Source organism: Penicillium canescens (genome assembly GCF_028828765.1).
Source record: "Penicillium canescens strain IBT 15451 chromosome Unknown utg000006l_segment0_segment0, whole genome shotgun sequence".
NCBI classification, from domain to species: domain Eukaryota; kingdom Fungi; phylum Ascomycota; class Eurotiomycetes; order Eurotiales; family Aspergillaceae; genus Penicillium; species Penicillium canescens.
The window spans coordinates 827,982-852,122 of NW_026703968.1; the positions used below are offsets into that span (position 1 = coordinate 827,982).

The following is a 24,141-nucleotide window of genomic DNA, read 5'->3' on the forward strand; positions in this document are numbered from 1 at the left end:
CATCTTTTCGGCGTTAGGTTTTCAGAGTTGAATAACGATTTATACCAGTCATTCATTCACTTGATTCTTTCTTCTACTACCTACAGTACATGTCCAGTGTCTTAAACCAACATAGATAGAACCCGAACCGAATCTATTCGTTTATTACGGGCTATTTATCTAATCCTGCTACTCCTAGGCCTGTTTTAGGGCTACCATTCTCGAACCTCGCCGTTATAGGAAACGACCTCGCCACCACACTACTCTTTAGTTCCTTGGTAATCACATCAACCATGCCGCCGTAGACTTCTCAATAGTGTCCGGGGCCCATTCAAAACCGTAGAATTTCGCACCCGAGTTTCCCATATCAGTCTGAACCCAACCGGGGTTTAACACAAAGGCATCTAGCCACACTTCCTCAGAATCAATCCGAATACTGTACCAGGGGAGAAGGGATTTAGAGGCACCATAGCCCGCACTAGGAACAGGAGGCTGGCGTCTAAATAGAGAGCTAATCAGTATCTATACATCATTGGATAATGATCCCCTAACCCTAAAGCGTAGCTGTGGATCCCATAATAGCATAGACGGGTTTAATTGACTTTTCAAGCAGAGGACGAGTGGCTTGGTAGAGAGAGATAACACTGAAAACATTGACCTCGATATGCTCGAGGATGTCGGCCCGTTTGACTTCTTTCACAGCTGACAGTAAGGCTTCCATTTTGAAGAGAGGAGTAGGGCCTGGTAATGGTATCTACTCTCGGCGAATTTGAAGGGATCATCTGGCGCAGTGAGACCTACCTGCTGACCCAACTGCAGATGGGCCATTTCTGGCTCTCAAAATAGGCCGAGGTATTTTGCTTCGGCGACGACAGGTTGAGTGCGGCGCACAGGAAACAGTGGCTCATGTCTTAGAGGACTGCGCAATGTTGAGACTGCTCAGACAAGATCTACGGAGGAAGGTAGGAGACGCATTTAACAGCTTGTCAAGGCTACTAACGAAGAAGGTAAGGGAGCTTTGGCCGTGTGGCCATAGTCAGAATTGCCGTTTGGCTACACCCGAGATAGCATAGGTTTTGAAACTGGAATGTGACATTGTTCGTCTTCAAGTGTACATGTGCTGTCAATTAACTTATACATTTTTGTAAATATTCATAGCGGGGAGGTATCATTCGTTCCGAAACAAGACCCTCTGCGACACCGCCATACCACCCGTCGTAGCTCGTAAGAGATAGCCTCATGCAGACTTGCCCTCCACATGTTCTTCATATTGAACTTGTTCCTTCTTTTCTTCAATCTTCTCGACTAGCTTGCGCTTCGTATCTTCCCCTTCAAACAGATAGGCCAGCTCCTCAAGGGTAGGACCAGCCGTCTCGACGAAGAAGAAGTAAACAACAAGGAAGATGATCAAAACCCAAATATCATAGTAGATATAGAACTTCCACCCAATATTTTTCAATCCGATGGGGTTGACGTAGCTTCCAAAGATAGATGCCACTTGAATCGTGAGTAGGACGAATGCCCACGTCTTGGCTCGCATCTGAAGAGTAACAACTTCGAGGGGGTATGTGACAATAAGGTTCGTCCAGGCAAAAGTGTAAAAGGCCTGGAAGAAGAAAATACACGCTATCACAACCCGACCAGCGGTCAATGAATTGTGCTCGAGGTATTGCTGAGCGGCAATAGTCCACACGATGAATGTGACGAGAACGCCGCCAGACCCGGTGAGGAAGAAGAAACGGCGTCGGAACCGATCAATAATCAAAGTGACGAAGATGGCAACAATATATTGCCACAATGTGACCATTCCATTCACAAGAGTGATTTCGTACTGCGTTTTCAAACCCGTGTCTTTGAGGATCTGCGTAAGATAGTTCGAGACAAGCAAGTTACCAGAGCTCTGGCTGAATACCGCCGTGGCGAAACAGAGAAAGATGCGCTTGATATTTGCCCGGGAAGTGAAAAAGTCTTTCCAGTTCATGTTGTTCTCGGCTTCTTTATCAATGGCCTGTTGAATCTCGGCACACTCGACATTGACCAGCTCGGAGTTAGGATCGCACTCCCCGTGATATTTGATCAGGATCTGACGCGCTTCCTGGTGGCGGCCCTTCGCAATCAACCATCTAGGTGACTCGGGGCAGAACCAAATCAGACAGAACTGGTATGCAGAGGGAACAATCTGAATCAGAGTTGGAAGTCTCCAAGACCACTGGCTGGTGATTCTGTAGCAGCCAAATGTCGCCCAGGCACCGATAACATAGCCTAGCACGATAGAGGTATTGTAGAATGTGGTGATTTGGACACGCTCTTTGGGATGAGACAGCTCAGTGACCAAGACAGGAGCACCCATTTGGATGAGCGAAGACCCCACGCCAAGCACGATCTTCCCACCAATATACATGTTCAACGATGTGGCGAAGAACTCGATGATCACGCCAGTGATAATAATGATGGACCCCAGTGCAGTTGGTAGACGTCGACCGAGCCTATCACTGATCCAACTCAGGAAGATGAAGGGAATTACGCCACCAATGGCATTGGCCGCGCCGAAGAAGCCTAGCTTTGCACCTTCGGGATGTCCGAATCGATCTTGCCAGGATTCCAAGACTTGCATACCATTCGTCATGGACTGCATGAATTGTCAGTTGAGATAGGTCCACATGCTAGAGGAACAGAACTTACCCCATCGATACCGAGCGCTGCACTTGCCAGCAGGGACGATGTGAGGAGAAAATAGAGTAAAATTCCATTCTTCCGACGCCAGAAAGGCGGCATCGAGTCCACATCGATGGACGAGATAATGCCCTCGGCAGCATGAGCAGCAGCAGGAGCCATGGCTGTAGAAAAGAGCTGCTACTTTGCAGATAAGAAATAGATCGGGCTCGACTGTCCAAGTGGAATGCAGATCCGTTAACCCGAAGGCATCCTTGCACTTCTTATAGAAGTGACAGCTCTGTGGAAACGGCAGACGCGCCGATAGCCCTAAGGTATCGGAACACTCGAAGCACACGTGGAGAGGAAAGACCTTGCATTTGCGGGGATATGCCCCGTGGGGAAGAGAAGAATTGAGTTGGGTTCCTGGCGGCGGAACGGCGAAACGGGGAAACGGCGAAATGCTGGTCAAATCTCCGAAACAGTGCGGCATAGCTCCATTTTGGAATTCAAGTTAGTTTCCTTCGCTATAAGCTGTGTAAGCTCTCTGGATTTTGTTCAACTTGCTTTCTTCGTGTATCAAGCGGTTTCTGCTCTTTCGAAATCACTACAAAGGCATCAATCATGCCACCTATTCCGCTACCCCGTGATTTCCAATGGGGATTCGCAACAGCTGCCTATCAAATCGAAGGAGCGGTCGATGAAGATGGCCGCGGGAAATCAATTTGGGATACATTTTGTCATCTTAAGCCCACGCGAACGAAAGGAGCCAACGGAGATATTGCCTGTGATCACTACCACCGCTTTGACGAGGATTTTGATCTTCTCTCTAGTTACGGAGCAAAGGCCTACCGATTCTCAATTTCTTGGTCTCGGATTATTCCGCTGGGAGGGAGGAATGACCCGGTGAATGAGTCTGGCATTGAGTTTTACAACAAGCTCATTGATTCCTTGCTTGCCAGGGGTATCACTCCTTGGGTCACTTTATACCACTGGGACCTCCCTCAAGCACTTCATGACCGCTATGGTGGGTGGTTGGATGTGGAACAGTCACAGCTCGACTTTGAACGATATGCCATGATCTGCTATGAGCGTTTTGGAGACAGAGTGAAGAATTGGATTACTCTCAACGAGCCATGGATTGTGTCAATCTTTGTGAGTGCATATACATATGTTACTTTCCTTAGCAACTAACGGATATAAGGGTTATGCTACTGGTGGAAATGCACCAGGCCGAAGCAGCATCAATCCACAGTCCACGGAGGGCAACACAGCCACAGAGCCCTGGATTGTTGGAAAGGCCTTGATCATGAGCCATGCCCGCGCTGTTGCCCTGTATAACAAGAGATTCCGAGCTTCTCAACAGGGCGAGATTGGGATTTCGCTCAATGGCGATTATTACGAACCTTGGGACGGGCAAGATGAGCGTGACCAACTCGCTGCAGAACGTCGCATGGAATTCCACATCGGGTGGTTCGCTAACCCGGTCTGGTGAGCACTCTCTTGGAATATCTGGGGTTTCACATACTGATTCGTTCGGCAGCTTAGCACAAGATTATCCCGTCTGCATGAGAGAGCAGCTCGGTGAGAGACTCCCCAAGTTTACAGACGCAGATTTTGGTCTCCTTCGCGAAGCCGACATGGACTTCTACGGCATGAACTATTACACTTCTCAATTCGCACGTCATCGTGACAGGCCCGCTCCAGAAACTGATTTCTTGGGAAACGTGGACGAGTTTCAGGAAAACAAGCAGGAAGTGTCTGTCGGCGAACCGAGCGGTGTTCATTGGCTTCGCTCGACTCCCGGTCTTTTCCGCAAGCATCTGACGAGGGTGTACCGGAAATATGGAAAACCGATCTATATCACGGAAAACGGATGTCCCTGTCCGGGTGAGGACAAGATGACACGTGAAGAGGCCGTCGAAGATGAGTATAGGATTCGGTATTTCCAGGATCACATTGATGCTGTCGGACTGGCTTACAACGAGGATGGCTCAGATATCAAAGGATACTTTGCGTGGTCGTTGATGGATAACTTGGGTAAGTCTGACATCAAACCTTCACTAAATTTGGTAAATTGACTCTTCTAGAATGGTCTGATGGCTACGGTGTCCGATTTGGCGTCACTTTCACCGATTACGACACTTTGGAAAGAACGCCGAAGAAGTCCGCGTTGCAATTGAAGACCATGTTCGATGAGCGGATAACTGCTATGACAGATGGCGCTGAGATATCTTCTGTTAACAATGTTAGGGCACATATGTGAAGGGTTTTTCAAGTGTGAGGTTTTTAGAGTAGAATCATTTTACAAATCTTTAGGGATCACGAGATAGGCTAGATTGGAACTAAGACTGCAAACACTCTTCTACTTGTCAACATATCCATCCGTTCCTAGAAGCTCTCAACTTGGCATTAGCAACGAGAAAACAAAAGTTGGACTAGATCTCGCAAAAAGGCCTCGATCGGGAATCCCCCGTTTCCACATCCCGCATCGGGGAAATTCAGGGTCCGGGGTATTTGAACGAGGCTAATCCACAGCTCTCGGGCTCCTCTTCCCCGTCACATTTTCCCGTCGCCCCAGATCACAGGCCAGCAGAAAAATGTGATGGCAATTATTAGTCCTGCTAGATCTCGAGCACCGGCTAGAGCATGTGATCGATGCCGACGGAGAAAAGCAAAAGTGAGCGCCAAGTGGAAGGGAAAAGTCCCGGCAAAGTTCAAGCAGCCAGACTAACGCTGTACTAGTGCGACTGTTCGGATTCATCGTCGATATGCACCAGTTGTCGCTTATCGGGAGGTTCATGCACGTTTGATTTGCCGCTTGCTCGACGAGGACCCAAGACGAAGCGGCAAAAATCCAGAAATGAAGCTCATCCGAATTCTCTGCGCAGCCCTTCCCCGCCTTCATTGGATTTATCGGGGCACAGCCCTAATACTGGCTTGGGCGTTACACCAACTGCTGCAGTTTCACTCGATGCATGGGACTCTAGTCTTACAGTGGTCGATCCCGTGCTCTCGCCTGAAACAGTCCACACGGTTCGAACTTCTATCTCGGGTGCCGCATCGGCAAGGGCCATATCAGCCTTACAACGATGGCAAAACCTAGCACATGAACTATGTTCAAGAGATCTATCGGCGAATCTAGAAAGAACAGTAAATCGCTCTTTTGAGCTGTTCTTTCAGTATCTCTTCCCCTTGATTCCACTGGTTCATGAACCTAGTCTTCGAGATGGACTCAGCTTCTTTGTCACCCAGAGAAATAACCCAACGGAAGATGGTTTGATATACGGGCTCAATAGTCTCAAATATCCAGAGTTGTGGCCAGATGTTACTTTCACATTAGTCACTGCTGTCTGTGCCGAGGCAGCATTCCTTCTTCCGAAAAATATCTTCCCTGAAGGAGAAAGCATCGCAGAGATATTTCTTGAGGCTTCTCGCAACTGTTTGATCACATACCTGGAGGCCGATCTTGAATACCCCAATGCCAATTCTGTTGCGATTCGATACTTCCACTCCAACTGCATGCATGCAGCTGGCAAACCACGACTGTCATGGCATATATTCGGCGAGGCTACCAGATTGGCGCAGGTGATGCAGATGCATGAAGAGGAATCCCTTCAAGGTCTCCCGCTTCTCGAGGCAGAGTTCCGACGACGTGCATTCTGGATAGTCTACATCGGTGATAAATCAGCCGCTATCTTGAATAATCGGCCAATCACCATTCACAAATTCTCATTTGATTCGGGAATCACCATCGGGTATCCCACGGGCATCGAAGACGAAAGTGTCGTGACACCGAGAAGCGCGGATTCAGATGATACAAATAGTCGGAAGAGTTTTATCGCAGGCTTCAACGCCAATCTCCGGCTCTGGCAAAGTGCATCAGATTTGCTTTTGGAGATGCGACTGATAGACCAAAGCAGGACAGTAAATGGGATTGCTCGTTCACCACCTACAGCCGAGGAGAGGCATCGATTGGATCATCTCTATGTGCTTTTTGCTACCTCGCTCGATGACTTGCCCTCGCTTCTACAACCAGACAAGCTTATGATCAACGTAGGCGAAGAAAGCAACCAACTAAACAGCTTGATGAGACAGTGTGGTATCCAAGCGGCAAATCTTCATGTCTCATTGCACTGCCTCAAGATGGTAATCACGCAGAAGTTGGAAGAGTTCAACTATTTCCTTCCGACGCGCAATGACATGTTGTTACTGAGAAAAACCGACATCGCACGCGACATGCTGCGTGTCATTCGGGACGCTCCTTTCTGGACACTGCAGGTGAATGGCGAACCATGTGTAAGTCAGATTTCTCACCAGCACTTAGGGACATATTCTAATAATTGAGCAGGTGGAAAAGATCCGGCTTATCGGAGCTAGTTTGCTAGAGATTATTGATCAGCATGAGAATTCTCCACTATCTGTTCGAGCACGGAATGATCTCTCGGTGTTACTGGATATTTTGACCGAACTTGACTCGAAAGCATCGGATACATTGCGGCGATTACTCTGAAAGGTCGAACTGTAGTATAATTCTTCAGCAATCTTGTCAGATGACTCCCCAAGTGGGGCTCTTATGCCGTTTAACCTAAATGAAGCTTAATTAGGCAGGAGGTTTACATATTTCCCCGATTTTCCGGACTCTCGGCCATTCGGATATTTACTTCCTTTCGGTGTGCTCTCTACCCCCGCAAAGTCCAATCCATATTGGATACTACGGATAAATAATAAAACTGGGCCAGTGAAGTCAACACGAATAAAGTAACATTTGGGGTAGCCCACACGCGCGAAGCTTTTGAGGGCGTGCGTAGATGTGATTGGCCACAGTTAGAGTCCAGGAAATACGTTTGAAATGCGGGAAATCCTGGGCAGAGAGCTTGGGGTAATTGCGTTTTTGACTTCAATCCGCGCAGGAAGCGGTCTATATAAGTCGGTGTTTCTCGACATCAAAGCTTTTTGAACATACCAAATCCTGACTTACTGCCAAGATCCGCCAACATGCGCCTCGGCCAGATTTCTACATCGACTGTCCTCTGGCTAGGTTTGGCCCAGGCCCTACCCAAAACTTCAAGCCAAGCGAGCAAGCCATCATGTCGCTTTGCAGCCGAATATACCCAGGAGCAAATACTTCGCGATCCCACAGATTTCTTGGATGACATGCTGTACTGGGAGGGTAAGTTCCATCAAAATAACGTCTCATATAACACGGACAACGGCATGTCCTACGATGGAACCAGCATCGACTGGGTCACCGGAGAGAGAGCCTTGAAACATCCATTCAGTGCTGCCAGCAAAGAGGCAAGTGGGACATCCAGCCTGTGTTGTGATCTCAGTTCTCAGCTAAACTATATTGATAGGCGCTTCAAATCATGCTGTATGCCCATGCAGTTTCCGGCTCCTCACAAGCTGCTCGCTTCCTTTCTCCTGATCACCCATCTGCAGCCCCCAAGATTGCCGCTTCTATAATGGAGACCAAGTTGCAGACTTATCTGAAATTCAACGAGACATACCCAGGGTTCGGTGGCTTCCTGCCTTGGTTTACATCAAGCACGCAAGATATCACACCCACATGGGACTGGGTAAACCGAGTTCCTGCTCTTGATAATGGGTAAGAAATACCCTATATATTGAAAACAGATGCTAACCTGAGATTGCGATAGCGAACTACTGTGGGCTGTATATGGGTTCATCCAAGCTCTTGAGAGCACCGGAAACAAGTCTTATCTTGGACTCGCTCAGAAGTGGCAAACTTGGATGGACTATACCAAGACGACTGCTGCGAAGGTAACATTCCAAACTTAGCCTGAGAGTTTTCCCTTTGAAGTCTTGTGTACTCATGATTATTTGCACAGATATTTTACCTGGGCGATGGTCAGGTTTGCGCCGTAATTGACCTCAAGAATCAGTCTCTGCCCGTTGATCATCCCGATCAGTCCTATACCTGCGAGGGCAGTGGCCTACTCAATGACCCTTATGAGGGCGAACTATTCACCTTCTGGCTTCAATTCTTCGCTGATCTATCGGATTCTGACAAGGAAGCACTCTGGGAAATTAAGCGACCCCAGCTAGTCAGCGTGGACTATCACGTAGGCAATGTCGGGCCTATCACTGTCCAGAAAGGTCAGAAGCTTGCTAATATTTCTGGAATTCACTGCTGAGACTTGGACTAGGATATTGGTTCTCCAGCCATGAAACCTGGAAGGTCATGGAAATGCCATACTACGACATTGATATTGTCCGGTACGTTGGTCCCAAGGCGGCTATAAGTTAGATTTTCTCAATCTAACAATTCCCACAAGACGCGTATACGAAAATGCCGAACGTGTGCGTACCTGCAACTCAGTCATCACCAAAGTCCCCGGAATGTTCGCATCTGTCAATAACATCACTGACCCCTCAACCGGGGATGTCATCGGTTATATCTCGAACGCTGGTATCCCGTTAATCTCGAATCAGACTGTGCAGGAGCTCGATGTCATTACTCCATATAGTGTGTTTCCGACCATCCTGTTTAACAAGTCTGTTGGTCTGGCCTGGTGGAGAAACATGGTCGTTGCAAGAAAAATGCAAAGTGAGTTTCGTTTTGCCATGCACCTTACGGCCTAATGCTGATACTGACCGCTACTGCTAAGACATTTATGGAAGTACTGAATCTACCCGTGTCGACGGCACAGGAGTTTCTGCGCTGGTTACTTGGGATAGCAAGGTCACCACGGTCAGTGCGCTGCTTGGAGGTGTGACCGATTTTGTTCGCCAGAAGATGAAGGCGGACAAAATCTATGACGAGTTTGTGGATATTATTGAGGTAAGTGTCTATGTTATCGGGCCATTATCCTCTTCGTAGGAATGCTAATTGGTATGGTTTAGACCGAGTACTCGCGTGTATTCAAGAATCTTAAGGGCGAGGATGTTGCATTCTGTCTACCTCGGGACATAGTTCCCGATACGGGGTTAGCAGATTTTGCTCTCTGCCAATAGATCTGCTGAGGTGTTATGAATGGACTCGATACACGAGGCCATTACATTCATCCATACTGTAGGAATCCTAGGATCATTCGGATATTCGACGCACGGAACACTTGGCCCCATAGCGAGATGGCAGGTACTTACGGGTATAAATAACAATTTATTTCAGTCATTCATTCGACGGCTTTGTATTTCCGCTACCAGCATCATAGACGAAGGACATAGACCCCGAAACGGATATATTCTTTTATTTCGATTCAGCCAAGCAAGCAGGCAGGATATAGAAAACTAAACGTAACCAAGTCCACATGCTCACAGGCGACTCTTAGCATTAAACCCAGAAGCAATAAGCAAACGATCAGCCTCATCGCGTTGCCAGTTCAATTTGGCAGTAACAGCATCCTTGCGCGACTTATTCTCGCGCTTACCAAGCTGCTGCAAATGAACTTCATCGGGTCCATCAGCAATACGCAGCGTCCGAATCCCAGCCCACATATAAGCAAGCGGTGTGTCTTGACAGACACCAGCAGCACCGTAAGCCTGCACGGCACGATCAATAATAGCCAGCGCAGTCTGCGGCACGAGGACCTTGGCCTGTGCAATCTCCTTGAGCGCGCCCTTGGCATCACCCTGATCGATCTTGATAGCCGCATTGAGAACAATTAGTCTGGCAGCATCGACTTCAATGCGCGACTTGGCGATCCACTCTAGGATAACGCCGTGTGCGACGAGCGGCTGGCCGAATGTCTTCTTGCGCTCGTCGTTGACGCGGGCAATGAGCCATTCGAGGGCGCGCTCTGCTGCACCGATTGCGCGCATGGCGTGATGGATGCGGCCGGGGCCGAGGCGGCCTTGGATGATTTCGAAGCCGCGGCCTTCGCCGAGGACCATGTTTGATACGGGAACGCGCACATCCTTGAATGTGATGTGGCCGTGGCCGTGGGGGGCGTCATCGTAGCCGTATACATGGAGCATGCGGTGCACGGTAATGCCGGGTAGACCGGCTGGCACGAGGACGACGGATTGCTGCTTGTAGGGGTCGCGGTTGGTAGGGTCTGTCTTGCCCATTACTAGGTAGATGGAGCAACGGGGGTCACCAGCACCCGAGGACCACCATTTCTATGGGTATTTGTTAGCGAATGTGAAACAGAGCTTGTATGGGAAGTCGAAGGGACATACTGAGCCGTTGAGGGCATATTCGTTGCCTTCGCGGCGGATGTTCAGCTCGATGTTGGTGGCATCGCTAGATGCAACATCGGGCTCAGTCATCAGGAAGGCAGAGCGGATCTTGCCCTGCAGCAGAGGCTCAAGCCACTGCTTCTTCTGTGCGTCGTTGCCGTATTTGGCGAACACCTCCATGTTACCAGTATCCGGGGCAGCATTGTTTGTAGCCTGTGCATTGGATTGTCAGTAATCAATCGTAGGACACATTATCCTTGGGGCATCAAATCAAGATACCAAGCTATGCGCCCAGTAGAAATGACCGAAATAAAGAAACAGAGCAACCCACCTCGGAAGCAATCTTGCTCTTGCCGAGCAACTCAGCCATCAAGCCGTATTCCAAATTGGAGAAGCCCGCACCCTGAGTGAAGTGGTTCTTGGGCAGGAACATGTTCCACAGGCCAAGCTTCTTAGCCTTCTCCTTCAAGGTCTCCATGATAGCGGGGGTAGTGTTCCATCGCTTCTCGCCCTCGCCAAGCTGGGCGGTAAAGACAGCATCGGCGGGGATACAGTCCTTCTCGACGAATTCTTCGACCTAGAATTAATCATCAGTATATAAGTAGGGAAATAGACCGGGGGTTTGGCTCGGCGGGTTTGCGCCCGGGTATGGGGTACGTACCAGGTCGAGGGTACGCTTGGCCTGATCGCTGACGAACGGCTGGGCGATAGGGGGGATGCGAGTTGAGGCAGACATGATTGAAGGGGATGTGATGGGAGAATGGAGAGTGGCCTTGATGCTGAATATAAAGAGAAGAGGTCAGGCCATGAGGATTGCGGAGAAAGAGCTAAGATGTGTGGAGAAGCCGAGAGTGGCGGGTTTTGCCTCGGCCCAGGATGTATAGCTACACTGTGTACCTTTGCCAGTACAAGTGGTAGGAGAATAGGGATATACTGGAGGATGTCTTGTATGATTCAGAGTAAAACATGTCCTACTCTATTCTCTAGTTCTCCCTTTGTTCCCTAATTCCCCAGTCCAGGGTCGTATATACTATAACCGATCTTCAACCTCGGCCAGATCCCCGAGGTCCAATACGAGTGACAATATAAGCCAGATTACAATATAATCAAGTCAAAGGTTCCAAGGTTGTATTGATCCAATGAGCTCCAAAGCTCCCTCCCAATTACACCCAAATCCCAACACCCGTTGATACACAATAAAACACAAAAAAGAAAGGCATCGCGGGTCATCACAAAAGAAAAAATAGAAGAGAAGAAAAGCACCCTAAAATAGCAGACAACCTCAACTCAAGACTCTGTCCGTCCAAACTCTCAAACGAGTCGTCCCTCACTACCTCCAACCCAGCGACCGGCGCGAGTAGGCCAGACATACCGAGGAAAGAAAGAAGAACAGCACAAACCGAGGCCCAAGCCAAGGGATCAACCATCCAGAATGAGAATAGAATAAGAAAGAATAAAGCAATGAGCCCAAACCCGAAATGAAAGAAGAAAGTAGGGTAGGCCAAGCCATCAACACCAACTTCAATTATTCGGCATTGGCGGTTCGGCCCTGCTCAGCCGATGACTGCTCGTAACTCTTCTTGCCGAGCTTAGCAAAGAGCGACTGGGGCTTGCCGGCACTGAGGGGAAAGAAGATATGTTAGCAAATTGGACAAGGCTATTAGGGGACATCGCGCCGAGGCAGTTCTCGGTAATCCGAAAGGACAAGCATAAACAAAGAAGACTTACTTCTTAAAGCGCTTCCCCTTGATATCACTCAGCTTCTTCGTGCAGGGACTCATGATATCATCTGAAGGCGAGACGTAGGCGGTTGGTTGTCTAAAGAACAAGTGAGGTTAGCCATGTTGCCTCATAATAGCGGTCTGGACATGGAATGGACATGAAGATTGATGCCTGGGGAAAACCGGGATACTCACTCCTCGCCTGTTACCTTCCCCTGTAAGATCTGGCGGTGGTACTCCATCGATGAGGGATCGGCACCCTTGAGGTCAGACTTGTCTGTGTTGGCGAGGTGGGTGTTTGTTGGGCGGTCGGCGAGAGGTTGGGGTTGGGATTGTGTGGTGTCCATTTTGGAGTGTGAGATGTGGTGGTCCTTGGAGATGTGAAGAGCAGTAAATAGTAGCTGTGTGGGACAGAGCAGAGGATGTGGGAGAAGAGACTGAAAACAGAGGCAGATCGATCGGATAAGAGGGAAAAACGTGTTGTTGGTGCACGAGAAAATATGGGTGATTGTTGGCAGGGCAACAGCCCTCTATGACGCGCCACATTGTTCACTTCTTCTTGTTCGACTTAATGAGTTATGTTTATGTCTGACTTTTTGAGCCTAGAATTTAATCCAGAATGTATTTTACTAGAAGTGGGAATCATATAATCGTCCAAACATACAGTGTAGAAGTACAGTGTCGTTGTACAGATGCAAAATAACGCCAAAGGATCCCCAATACAGAGTCATCAGTAAAGTGGCTGGTGCCATTATACATAGAAATAAAAAAGAAAAGGAAATGATTGGGGCCAGCCAAGGTTTCAAATCATGGAATGCAAGCAATCGAATCACAATCACAGCTCATCCGACCCCGGATTGTCGGCTTGAGTGTCAGTGGCATCCAAGTCCACGATGCGTCCTCTCAAGACAGGTGGGGTGCTATGAGGGCGGAAATGCGGTGTTCCAAGTGTGGGCACCGACGTAGGCTCCGGGGAGATATGCTGGTCCATTTTATGCGTCTCTTCGGGCTCCGGCGAGGAATCAGACGTCGGTGTCGGTGGGACATAAGCAGCTGTCGGACTAGTCGCACTGTCCTCGGACGAGTCAGAGATATTCCTGCGGTGGCCCCCGTTCTCACGGTAAGACGACGTCGGGCGTGTGGAACTAGGACTTGCAGACGGCGAGGCAGAGGCGAAGATGGGAGATGAAGAACGCAGGCTGTAGGACCGGGCGACCATTCTTTGAACGCCCGGGAATTCCATATAGTTGCTGACAGACCCTCGTGAAAACAGGACTAAAGCAAAGCAGCAGAGGACCATGATGCTCTGGATGACGGTAACTCGTTTCTGGAACACGAGCTCGTCGGCTAGCACGCCTAGCTGGGCGCTGAGGGAATGGACTTCCCGATGGTATTGCATGCGCTGGTGCTCGAATTCGAGAGCGACAGATTTCCAGACGTGGTCGTACTGCTCACGGAATTCTTTCAGTTCATGAAGAACTGTGACATTTAGATTTTCGAGGAATGTAGATGTCTTTGCAAGTTGTCGTTTCTCAACTTTGTTGAATGCATCCCGCAGAATGCGAGACTGCTCTTCGATGTATAGAAGGGAGAGGGTAGAGTTTGACTCGAGCATCTGTAGTCGTTTATGGACGGACTTGAAGAAGGACTCTTGGGTAGTTGGGTTTGCTGAGGGTGGTTGTGTATTTGTAGGTCTGGTCGACTCTGAGGGAGGGATGTTCGATTCCTCTTTAGCATTGGTGGTGGCTTTGCCGGCGGTTTCGGATGTGGTGTTCTGCTGGGTAGTTTCTGAAGAAGCAAACGATGCTTCTGAGGTCGTCACAACGCCTTTCGCAGACTCACCCGTCTTTCGCGTATCGTCTCCAGCCTTGGGAGGAGCAGATGGCCCTGAGATAGTCACTGAGGTACTCACACCTGCTGTGACAGTAGAGTTCTCCTTCGGTGGCACCTTTGTCTGGGCTGCCGTAGCTGGCGCGGAGGAAGTAGTGACAGGCGGCCCTTCATCGACACCACATGTCTCCACATGAAGAAGTTTTTCAAAGAGCGCACTCGGATCTGCCAGTGTGTTGGCGCAAACTTCCTCAACTCTAGTACGGGTGACAACCGGCGCAACAGGCTCCTCGACCGGTACCTGGACATCGACAGGTTTGTTCTCCGATTCATGAAGCTGGTTGGCCTCAGCAGACTCCACCTCCTCGACCTCTGCCCGATCGGAACTTTCATCGTGCTTATACTCTTCCATCATGGTTGTTCCATGAACACGGATCAAGCTGACCGGACAAAAGAACTCATGACCATAATGCGTAAGAAACTCGATGCGCAGATACCGCGCCCAAATAAGCGAGTTTTCAACAGCAAATGCCTGCACCTCACGGGTATTCCGCGCTTCATAGACACCTAGCTCCTTCCACTGATCCGGTTTAGCAGGATATCGATCCGAGACACTAACGCGGAACGTGTGGAAGATGGAGCTGAAGAACTCATAATTCGCAAGGACGACCGTGTCAACAAGGATATCATCGCAAAGCTCCAAAATAAGGAACTTATTCTGTGCGCGACACTCGTTCAACATGTAGCTATCCTTATTCTCAATGAGAACCGATGACGAACCCTTGCACTCGGAATTCGTCTTGAGCACCGTAGCCGCACAGTCAAAGGAAGCATAATTAAACCGCTCCTTGCAAGTGGTGCCTGCATCCTTTCGGCGCGATGCACCTCTCTGCAATGCACTCTGCGCATAGACATCCACCTCGGCTTGGCCATCTGCAGCATCTGCATGGCCCGCGTCGCGCGCGGGGATATGCGTCCCCCACGCAGTAGGACTAGCCTCGGGCGTCTCAGCGCCGAACCCACCAAAGTCCAATTCAATCTCTGCATCGTCGCCCAAGGAGTCCAACGCATTATTGATCCCCGGCTGTCGACGATCCTCTTTCCCTGCAGCTGCAGCTCGTCTGCTCCCGCCAACATTCTCCGCTGATTGTCCGACCTTCGCTAGATTCTGTTTCTTCCAGTCTTCGAATGAAAGGAAGCTCGCACTATCCAATAATGAGTCTGTATCCTGTTCCTGTTCTTGCTCTGCGCTCCGCTCGGGTGCTGTGCTAGCAGTCCCTTGGATTATCCCACTGGGCACCGCAGCCGATTCGGAATCGACAGCACTGGGCTCAGGAGGAACGGCACCACCTAGAAAATCCCGACCTGGTCCCCAGCGCGTCTCCAAGCACGGCGGTAAGAGGAATAACTCCGCCTCAATCTTCCACGAACTCTTCGCCGAGCATGTCGTCACCGGTATCGGGGCAGTGGCGGCGTTCGGAGAAGGCTGGGCACTCGTGTTTCCAAGCGCATTATGGCAAAGCGCAAGCAAAAGCGAGGCGCAGTATATCCCGGGCACCCATGACCGGCCCGCGGTCACCATGCTGTCGGTTGAGGAAGTACTGATAAGGGCGTCAGCGAGGCAGAGGCGCAGATATAGCTTTATGTCTCGTCTGTCGGGCACGAGACGCCACAGGCTAGCTGCGACGATTGCGAGCTATTGACAGAAGAGCGTTCCGGTGTGGTTCAAGCTATTGGGTTGACCTGCGTGCTAAGCACATTGTGGTGGCTGGAAGAGGGAGGAAGCGGCGCTAAGGCGCCTCGGGGGATTTTAACGTATAGGATGGCGTGATAGACTGGGCAGTGTTGCGACGGTGAATGAACTGGAATTGGCGACAAAGAGCGGTATCTGAGTACAAGGGAGTGGACCGGCATCTCAACGGTTGAGCGCTCTGACCGCCTTTCCCGTGTGGAGAAGTATGGAGTCCGCTTGGTGACAGCTATGCAATAAGAATCCTGGATATTGGATGAAACTACAATTTACTACATATTATGGGATGGAATGTGTTTCTTAGCGGATGTGATCAATTTTCCCTTTTGACTGTCCCAAAATAAAACTAGTTACAGGATGCGCCTGAGGTCCAGTACATGAATGAAGAGAAAACGGCCGCAGTTTCAACCAAGTCATGCTGCTAGGCAGTCGACCTTCGCTGTAACTCGTCCCATCCTTCCCTGAAAAACCGCGCCTTCGTTTTGTCCAAATGCGAAAGAAACCTTCCCATGAAAAATGGAACATCCACCATGGCATTCCGACCCAGCCTTCTAACCTTTTTGCTGATTTTTTGTGTTCAATGCGCTCCGCCAATATCTGCACCCTCGGTCTGATATTATACAGAAGAAGAAAAAGAACAGATAGGTGACCGGAGGGAGCAAGCAGTGCACGCAGGCGCTGCATGGTTGTTGAAAAGGCGGAGATAAAGAACACTCAATCCGAAAACAAAGAGACACAGGACAAGAAATTGGAAGATTAGTTTATCGTTGAGAATTTTCGAACTTTTTTTTCCAACTGAATCGAAACACGCAATGGGACTCAACAAGAGCGGGCGACAGGGTAAAAATGAAACAGAGAAACAGTGGAGGTGGACGAGCTTAGAAGTCAGTCTCGAGCCATCCGCCAACGAGGTCGAGATCGTCGTCGACCGTACCGTCGTATGCATTGGTGTGAGCAGGCTTAGGCCCATGGCGGCGCCAGTCCTTTTCAAACAGCTGTCGGCGACGAGCTTCAGAAGAGGATTCGCGCTTTGTCTGAGGTCCATGGCGGTAACCGGAAGAACCGTGGCCCCAATCATGTCGACGAGTTTGAGAGGCAGTGGCTCTCTTGGGGCCGAAGACCTCACGAGACTTGACATTGCGACGCTCATCAGGCTTGTAGTTACGGCGAACATCACCGAGGCGAGACCATTTGTCGGCTTGAGGGGGCGAGTTGCGCATGGGGCGCGGGGTGCTGCTGGATGTACTTGAATCGCTGTCTATATCCAGAGACTCTCCCCGCATCTCACGGAGTTCCTTACTCAAGCCAGATTCTGGGACATGAGAGCGTTGAGTGAGGGAAGCGGAGTCCTGCTCGCGCAATCCCGGGATGGCAGCTCCCTTGCTCTCTTGGCTCCAGCTGCGAGAGTTCTGCTCCCGGCGTTGCAACATGGCAAGGTCCTCGCTTTCGGATTCGTCCTCCTCCCACATATCACACCAACTCTTGGAGATCTGCTCCGAGCTCTTGTTCTTACCAAAGACCATAGACAAAGATGGCAGAGGCTTGGTAGCATGAGAAGGTAGAGATCCAGTAATGGGTACCGGGTCTGAGCGAGGGAGGAAGGGCACCTGGCGCTTGCGAAGGTTAAGCGAGCGGAAGGATTCACTGAGGTGGGAATCCAAAACGGAAGCCATTGATGGGGTATCGGCATTGACCGAGAACCATGAGGTTCCCGCAACTTCGGATGGGGGGGAAAAGATCCTCGGTGTAGCTCTCGTTGTCCGGGATGGCAGACAGCTGGCGAATGGCCTGGGGAGGACTGGTCTGGAGTGCCTTGGCCCAAGGGAAGGAATCTCCCTGATTGACGTAGGGGCTCTGGATGGATGGAGTGCGGAGAGGCTCGCGGTTGGCGCTGGCTGCGACCACCTCACGATCCTCGGTGCAGAAGTCATCAAGAGCCTCATCGTCGGTAGTGAAGGAGACAGCCCGCAGGATGCCCTCACGTACACCTTCCAAGGAACGCTTCTCAGGGTCGATAGTCATGGCATGGGTCAAGATCTCGTAAGTATCCTGTGACATGTTGGGGAAAATATCGAAGAGAGACTGGCGATCGCGCACATAGTCCGCGAATAGCACATCCGACTCGGTAGGAGTGACAAATGGATTCCGAGCAAAAAGAATGTTCAACAGACAGATACCCAGAGACCAGATGTCGGCCTTGGCTGGGGAGTAGCCTGTCGTGGAGGGTTCGTATTGCTCGGGGGCCATATAGCGGTCACTGCCGACGCAGGCTTCGTGACACCAAGCTTCCTGAGTGGCAAGGCCAAAGTCACCGAGCTTCATGGCACCGTCCTGTGTCAGGAAGATATTCTCCGGCTTGATGTCACGGTGGTACAAGCCATTGGCGTGCATGAATTCGACGGCGCTAATCAGCTGCAGCATGAAGTCCCGAACATGTTCGGTTTCCAATGGACCCCGGTTCAGACGAATGGCCTCATATAGATCACCATTGGCACAGTACTCCAGGACGAGATAGGTATGAGATTCGGTGTCGAAGGAATGAATCAAGTTGACCAGATTCGGGTGGAAGCCGAATCGACGGTGACATTCAAGTTCTTCAAACCGATCCTCGGGTAGGTAGACGGAAGAGTCCGCAGCAGAGGCCTTGATGAGGCGCTTGATAGCGACATCCTCACCAGTCTTGGTGTCATTGGCAAGGAAAACCATGCCAAATGACCCATGATTGAGTGGGGCGACAGTGCGGAAACGACCATCCAGAAGCTGCCCCTCAACAAAATCATTCTTCAAGCTTTCCATGGTCGACATGTTGGCTTGATGGTTGATCCCAAGAAGGACAGATGCAAAAAGGTGAGTGAGGTTGAGGAGTCGAGAGGTAATGTTCCAACAAAGAGAGAAGACAAATCTATGAACCGCTCAAATCACACAGGCACGTGTTAGAAACGCGTCAAAGTGCGTCAAAGCAAACAAGAAGCAACCGGGCTGATGAAGATTAAACAAGGAAGATAAGTATCAGGCGAGTCCGAAGGGGGATGAAGAGAAGAACGGTAGTTTGAGAAGTGATGTCGGCTCAAAATGTGATATAAAAAATGTACTGATGAAAGGTGGGTAAATCGACAGATGAAAAGAGGAGAGGATGAGGCGTGGAGGCGCTGAATGTACCCGAGAGGGGTTGTTGACGCTAAGGAAATGTGTAAAGACCGTTATGTGCTCATTTGTATGTCGTTTTCGTGGTTAAACTGGGGAGGGCCCGAAAAAGGATGGACGACACGCAAGGTATCAAGTAATTTGAACAAGTTGAGAGTCGGCCTGATACCGAAAGTGAAAGATGTTGAAACGGGGGTCGAGAGGAAAGCGCTGCGTAATATCGTAATTGAAAAGAGTCGAAGATGTATAGGAGAAAAAAAGGAAGCAAAGAATCCTATGAACACCGGGTTCAAGGGCGAGAGCGGCCGTGACTCAAGAGTTTGAAAATATTGAGAATTATTGAGTCATGGGTGGCCAACCAGATAAAAGTGATAGCGGCTAATTGAGCTTGATGAGGGATCCGGTAGAGTACCTTTCTAATCCGAGATGGAAAAGCAGGGGTACTCGATGCCAGCTAGCCCCAAGGTATGGAACTCCCAATGTGGTCTCAAAGCGGCTCTCGTCCGAGGAACGTATAATTACCTGCAGAGCAGGTAGAGCCTTCGTGTGAGTTGAAAATGACGAAGACTGGAAAAGGGGCTCAATGGTAGACCGGTTGACGAAAGGTGGATCCTTTGGCAAGTTGCGGATCGTGAGTCACCAGAGCTTAGGATCAACCCGGAAGATCCAGGAAAAGGGGGACCAGGTCGAGAACACGGAGACGAGATACACTCTTGTGCAGAGGCAAGACCAGCAAATCCGATCTTCACTCGCAGTCTGTCAGGCAAGAGTAGAGGTCGTCGACGGCAGGCAGGGTCAAGGACAAGGGACGCTGCGATAACGCTGGAACCGTTTGAAGTGACACGCAAGTGACGAGCGGATGACGGGAGGCGGGAGGTAGAGAGGGGGAGATGAAGCAGGAAGAGCGAAGAAAGAGAAGTGATGGAGGAGGGAGATGAAGATGAAGATGAAGATGAAGATGAAGGGAGGAGAGGTTAGAGTCATTAACATCTCCGGGGAATTGGAGAGGCAAAGTGGATACCTATTGGCCAATACAGCCTGTACGGTCACAAACGAGTATCTGCTAGGCCGTTCGTTTGTCTTTCATTCCGTGTGATCTGCAGTTGCCGCCTAATTTGACTGGCGCCCGAGGTCCCTCCCCGTTTCCGTCTCCTGGGTGAACGGTAAGGGTAATGTATGGTATGTAACGATTCCCCGTATTGAACCAAGTTTCATGAACCTTCTAGGCATTCCTGGCCCTTGGAAGGCGTCAACATCGTAAGGACCCGATAACGTCAAATTCCATTGTTGGTTGCCCATTAAGCTTGAACTATGGAACTCTATCATCTACTTGACAACAGCATCTGCTATCTCGCCCATCCAGTCGAGATATGATATTACAGTTGACCCCTATCTTTGAGACTAAAAAGAACTAAACTCTCTGAGCAGGGGCACCGCCTAAGTCGAGGGATCAAGGTGGCGCACTATTCCCCATGCGGTGGATTGCGCAGTCCATTCTGGGACGGGTGGCCAATCAGACTGCCGTATTGGGCCACTATTTCCAGGCTGCATGACGCGATGGAGTGGGATGGCGTGATTCTCCCTTATTGGCTACCCCGGACCCTACTATTTCCAACTCAATAGCACCCGTGGCCTGTCTGCAACGTTATTTGGCGCGCGGTATTATGAGACAATAGTTGTCTGGCCCTGACATCCATGAGGGGGTTGTTTCTAATCAGGGGTCGACTCAAATGTATATTATTCATGATCTTCGGTTTCGGTTATAGACCGGACCCCGATTACCCATTGACTAGGCATTAGATAACACAAGTGTACAACACATGTGTTCTATTGCACGATCTAGTGGAGCGTGCTCATAAGCTATCATCGCATCGGACACCCACGCAGCTGTAGCGGTGAAGGGGGACCCCTGCCTGATTCTAGCCCTACACTAGGTTTGACCGCCTCCTGTGGTCTGCAAGGAAGTACAGAACAGATAGAGTTGTGGGTGTGGCACGACTTCGGCATCACGCGACGCACTTTACACTTTGCAGTCCCCCCTCATTCTCCGGGAAATGCAGACACCAATTCTTGGGCTTTCACCCCAATTTGACCCTGGATCGGCATCGCACATCAAACACGCAATATCCTCAGTGCCGGGAGTGCTGCAGGTAGAAGATAGGCACGGCTCAGCTTTTGATCTCCCCCTCCATCGGGCTTCGGCCCCATATCCGTTGCTTTATTTTACTGCAGGTCGAGTTGGTACCCCAGCCCTCTCTTAAAGAGTTTTTCGTCATCTAGTGTAGTGCTTTGCATCAGCCAACCCCTTTGCACGCGAGAAGGCGAAACGTGTTTATACCTTATGCGCGATTTTATATTGCTTACTATAGTACAGTGATCAACATGATACAGACCTGCAGTGGCGATATGATATGATTATCTTATCTGTACGGAGTCCAACTCCGGGCGAAGTCGGCAGTGGAAGTATCCTCCGGTGATAACGCCATGATTCCGTTAAGGTGTTCAATAGTGCCAAATCTAGTGGGAGATGGAATCAACTCTGATAACTCTATGGTTATCATACCCCGCACGATCGTCATGCCATCATTTCCGGACAGATTCTCAATTTTAAAAAGTGATAGTCATAGATGCGAAATCCCGGGTAGAGGAGATGTTCTGTTGAGATAGTGAGATCATCTTCAAAAGAGGGGGTCTAACTGTACCGGCTTGGGGGCCACTTCCCCGGATTTTAGTCTGAACTGGCCTTTGTTTTCTTTGTGTTTCTTTGCTTTTCTTTGCTTTTCTTTGCTTTTCTTTGCTTTTCTTTGCTTTTCTTTGCTTTTCTCGCTTCGGACTAGTACACATTTCTATGACATGGGAATTCCGGCGCCATCATTCTTACAGTATTAGGTCCCGTGTCCAACCTCCACATTCAATAATGGTGACATGTTTATGCACGATCCGGAGCGAATGGCTTTGTTTAAACCCAAAACAACAAGCATCAACTCCGAGTCTAGACATGGATTGGAAGAACATGGCGCTCTGCATCGAGTAGAGTTGCACGCTTTGCCCTGTGCGACTACGTTGTATACAAATACAATCAACGCATCAACGGTATGCATTTCAATGTATGACATGACCCCAGCCTCCTGTAGGTCTCGCTTTTTCTCCGTGTGCGACCGTGCAGAGTGAAAAAGGCAAGGTAAACAAAGTCAAGGGCAGAAAAGTCAATCATGCGTTGGATCGCCCTGCAAGGGAGGCAGCCTGAGGCCTTTTTCTGACCCATCTCGAACATTTCAGTCGTTTGACAGGTCGAGTTTGAATCAATAACGGTTGCCAAGTCAACATCAGTATGGCGACCCCTCTTTTTTGGCCATTGTGTCATAACTCAAGACATGGTCCAATTGCCAATATCCGGGGTGTATGTTCCTGCCTGGAGGCGTATTCTAGGCGATTCTACTCCCTACCGTAGGTCAACACAAACAAAGACACTAGTCTACTATGTTCTATCACTCGACTGTATACAATAACTCTACCTACGTACCCTCAAATAAACATACCCGCGGGAGCCGTCCTCGACCTCCTTTGCCGGGTTTGGAATCAACCCATGCCACATTCCCCCTGTCAACGTCACCTCCCCTGTCAAGTGTATCAAATGGATAGTTACAAATATTACAGGAAATATGATGAACATCTTCATATTCAGTGACGTTGGGACACGTTTTCGAATGAGTAATGAAGAAGTGGAGACCGGGATCTCGCTTCTATTCTTGCCTATGGAGTACGGAGCCATAATATGACATCAAGTCTCCGCTTGCATCCAGACCAAAGTCGCGGTGACAAAGTGAGATGACTTTGCAAGGTTGTTGGAGACGTTCTATTTTCGAGTTACTTTTGTTTTGGGTGGCGCAATATAGTGGTTGTGTTTCCAACAGGCAAGCGGATTCGCAATTGGCCCTGGCTTGTGGTACGTACCCTGGGTCTGGGTCTCAGGTCTGGACGTTGTTGGCATTGACATAATCTACATGTTTGATGATTGGTGATGGGATGTTTTGTGCTCATGGATCACGTATGTATTTGATGAATGTATCGCTAGAACCATCCCACCGGAGTCAAGGGTTCATTTTTGAGTCGACTCGTCATCTCGTAGCTATGGTCGAGCCTCTATCTATAACGAATAATATTCAAGAGTCATATTGCGGACTGGTTATGATTGCATTCGAATATATCCCCAACTGGTTGGTGCCTGGAAGGCCACGGTACCGGCCGAATATATATTTGGTTGTATAACGGACATCGTCAACAAAACACCATTATGAAGTCGATGAACTAGGCAAGCCGTAGCTCAGATCAATACCTCTTTCTAAGTATCTCTAGGAAAGCCAGATAATACAAGAAGCGGAAACTCTTCCATTCGCAAATGGAATGACGACGAATACGATGATTCATATCAATACCCGAGGAGGCCATCCTATTGGTTGAATTTGGCTGACTAAGAAACCCCGCTCTAACTTGATGCCTGTAGAGTCAGGCATAAATAATATTTAACGTAATTCACATGCGAGTGAGCCACCCAAGCGAGTGGGCCACCCCAAAACACATAGTAAAAGCGATATATTCTACATTTATATCTCAACAACCATGTTTTTATTTTATCTCCTTATTTCACGATAGTCATTGATAAGACTAATTAGCGTTCTATATCAATTTTAAGGATAGCAGAAGGCTATATTATGGTCATTTCAAAAATTACCGAAAATTACGTTGCCAAAAACTAGATATATATACATTGCAACCATGATGTCTTAAACTTTCCTCAAACTCCCTATAGATGCTAGATATCACTTAAGAAGCATAAATATATAAGGAAAACTCTAGATAGACTACCGTTGTTGAGATACCAAGTTGTAATTAATCGCTTTTACTATGTGTTTTGGGGTG

General features: G+C 49.3%; 9 protein-coding genes across 9 annotated transcripts; 3 read left to right on the forward strand and 6 right to left on the reverse strand.

Moving 5' to 3' along the window:
- Positions 1-261: 261 nt before the first annotated feature.
- N7446_009254 (uncharacterized protein) lies at positions 262-700 on the reverse strand (the record flags this gene model as incomplete). The annotated part of the gene is made up of 2 exons (XM_058517999.1): positions 262-478; positions 582-700. The coding sequence occupies 2 exons, from the start codon at positions 698-700 to the stop codon at positions 262-264; spliced, it is 336 nt and encodes a 111-aa protein (XP_058368787.1).
- Positions 701-1,216: 516 nt separating this feature from the next.
- Positions 1,217-2,814, reverse strand: N7446_009255 (putative MFS hexose transporter; the record flags this gene model as incomplete). The annotated part of the gene is made up of 2 exons (XM_058518000.1): positions 1,217-2,608; positions 2,662-2,814. The coding sequence occupies 2 exons, from the start codon at positions 2,812-2,814 to the stop codon at positions 1,217-1,219; spliced, it is 1,545 nt and encodes a 514-aa protein (XP_058368788.1).
- A 441-nt stretch (positions 2,815-3,255) lies between these two features.
- On the forward strand, positions 3,256-4,897 carry N7446_009256 (glycoside hydrolase family 1 protein; the record flags this gene model as incomplete). Its single annotated transcript, XM_058518001.1, has 4 exons — positions 3,256-3,786; positions 3,836-4,122; positions 4,175-4,671; positions 4,722-4,897. The coding sequence occupies 4 exons, from the start codon at positions 3,256-3,258 to the stop codon at positions 4,895-4,897; spliced, it is 1,491 nt and encodes a 496-aa protein (XP_058368789.1).
- Positions 4,898-5,176: 279 nt separating this feature from the next.
- N7446_009257 (fungal specific transcription factor domain-containing protein) lies at positions 5,177-7,187 on the forward strand. Its single transcript, XM_058518002.1, has 3 exons — positions 5,177-5,311; positions 5,377-6,930; positions 6,983-7,187. Exons 1-3 carry the CDS (start codon positions 5,237-5,239, stop codon positions 7,142-7,144), a joined length of 1,791 nt encoding a protein of 596 aa, XP_058368790.1. The 5' UTR covers positions 5,177-5,236; the 3' UTR covers positions 7,145-7,187.
- Positions 7,188-7,629: 442 nt separating this feature from the next.
- On the forward strand, positions 7,630-9,609 carry N7446_009258 (endo-beta-1,2-glucanase; the record flags this gene model as incomplete). The annotated part of the gene is made up of 8 exons (XM_058518003.1): positions 7,630-7,929; positions 7,989-8,239; positions 8,292-8,415; positions 8,484-8,751; positions 8,802-8,871; positions 8,931-9,202; positions 9,264-9,436; positions 9,499-9,609. The coding sequence occupies 8 exons, from the start codon at positions 7,630-7,632 to the stop codon at positions 9,607-9,609; spliced, it is 1,569 nt and encodes a 522-aa protein (XP_058368791.1).
- Positions 9,610-9,901: 292 nt separating this feature from the next.
- N7446_009259 (uncharacterized protein) lies at positions 9,902-11,595 on the reverse strand. Its single transcript, XM_058518004.1, has 4 exons — positions 11,438-11,595; positions 11,108-11,353; positions 10,777-10,989; positions 9,902-10,716 (listed from the first exon to the last, which is right to left on the reverse strand). Exons 1-4 carry the CDS (start codon positions 11,510-11,512, stop codon positions 9,910-9,912), a joined length of 1,341 nt encoding a protein of 446 aa, XP_058368792.1. The 5' UTR covers positions 11,513-11,595; the 3' UTR covers positions 9,902-9,909.
- A 706-nt stretch (positions 11,596-12,301) lies between these two features.
- Positions 12,302-12,844, reverse strand: N7446_009260 (Spo12 family protein; the record flags this gene model as incomplete). The annotated part of the gene is made up of 3 exons (XM_058518005.1): positions 12,302-12,395; positions 12,505-12,594; positions 12,693-12,844. 3 exons carry the CDS (start codon positions 12,842-12,844, stop codon positions 12,302-12,304), a joined length of 336 nt encoding a protein of 111 aa, XP_058368793.1.
- Positions 12,845-13,332: 488 nt separating this feature from the next.
- Positions 13,333-15,909, reverse strand: N7446_009261 (Sad1/UNC domain protein; the record flags this gene model as incomplete). Its single annotated transcript, XM_058518006.1, has 1 exon — positions 13,333-15,909. The coding sequence occupies one exon, from the start codon at positions 15,907-15,909 to the stop codon at positions 13,333-13,335; it is 2,577 nt and encodes an 858-aa protein (XP_058368794.1).
- A 1,046-nt stretch (positions 15,910-16,955) lies between these two features.
- On the reverse strand, positions 16,956-18,882 carry N7446_009262 (putative serine/threonine protein kinase; the record flags this gene model as incomplete). Its single annotated transcript, XM_058518007.1, has 2 exons — positions 16,956-17,690; positions 17,779-18,882. The coding sequence occupies 2 exons, from the start codon at positions 18,880-18,882 to the stop codon at positions 16,956-16,958; spliced, it is 1,839 nt and encodes a 612-aa protein (XP_058368795.1).
- Positions 18,883-24,141: the final 5,259 nt, after the last annotated feature.

Bases quoted from the DNA above. Each gene is read 5' to 3' on its own strand.
- N7446_009257 (XM_058518002.1), top strand. From the start codon at position 5,237: ATGGCAATTATTAGTCCTGCTAGATCTCGAGCACCGGCTAGAGCATGT. The intron at 5,312-5,376 runs GTGAGCGCCAAG...ACGCTGTACTAG, and splicing joins GCCGACGGAGAAAAGCAAAA to TGCGACTGTTCGGATTCATC. The intron at 6,931-6,982 runs GTAAGTCAGATT...ATAATTGAGCAG, and splicing joins AGGTGAATGGCGAACCATGT to GTGGAAAAGATCCGGCTTAT.
- N7446_009259 (XM_058518004.1), bottom strand. From the start codon at position 11,512: ATGTCTGCCTCAACTCGCATCCCCCCTATCGCCCAGCCGTTCGTCAGC. The intron at 11,354-11,437 runs GTACGTACCCCA...GATTAATTCTAG, and splicing joins CCAAGCGTACCCTCGACCTG to GTCGAAGAATTCGTCGAGAA. The intron at 10,717-10,776 runs GTATGTCCCTTC...AAATACCCATAG, and splicing joins AATATGCCCTCAACGGCTCA to AAATGGTGGTCCTCGGGTGC.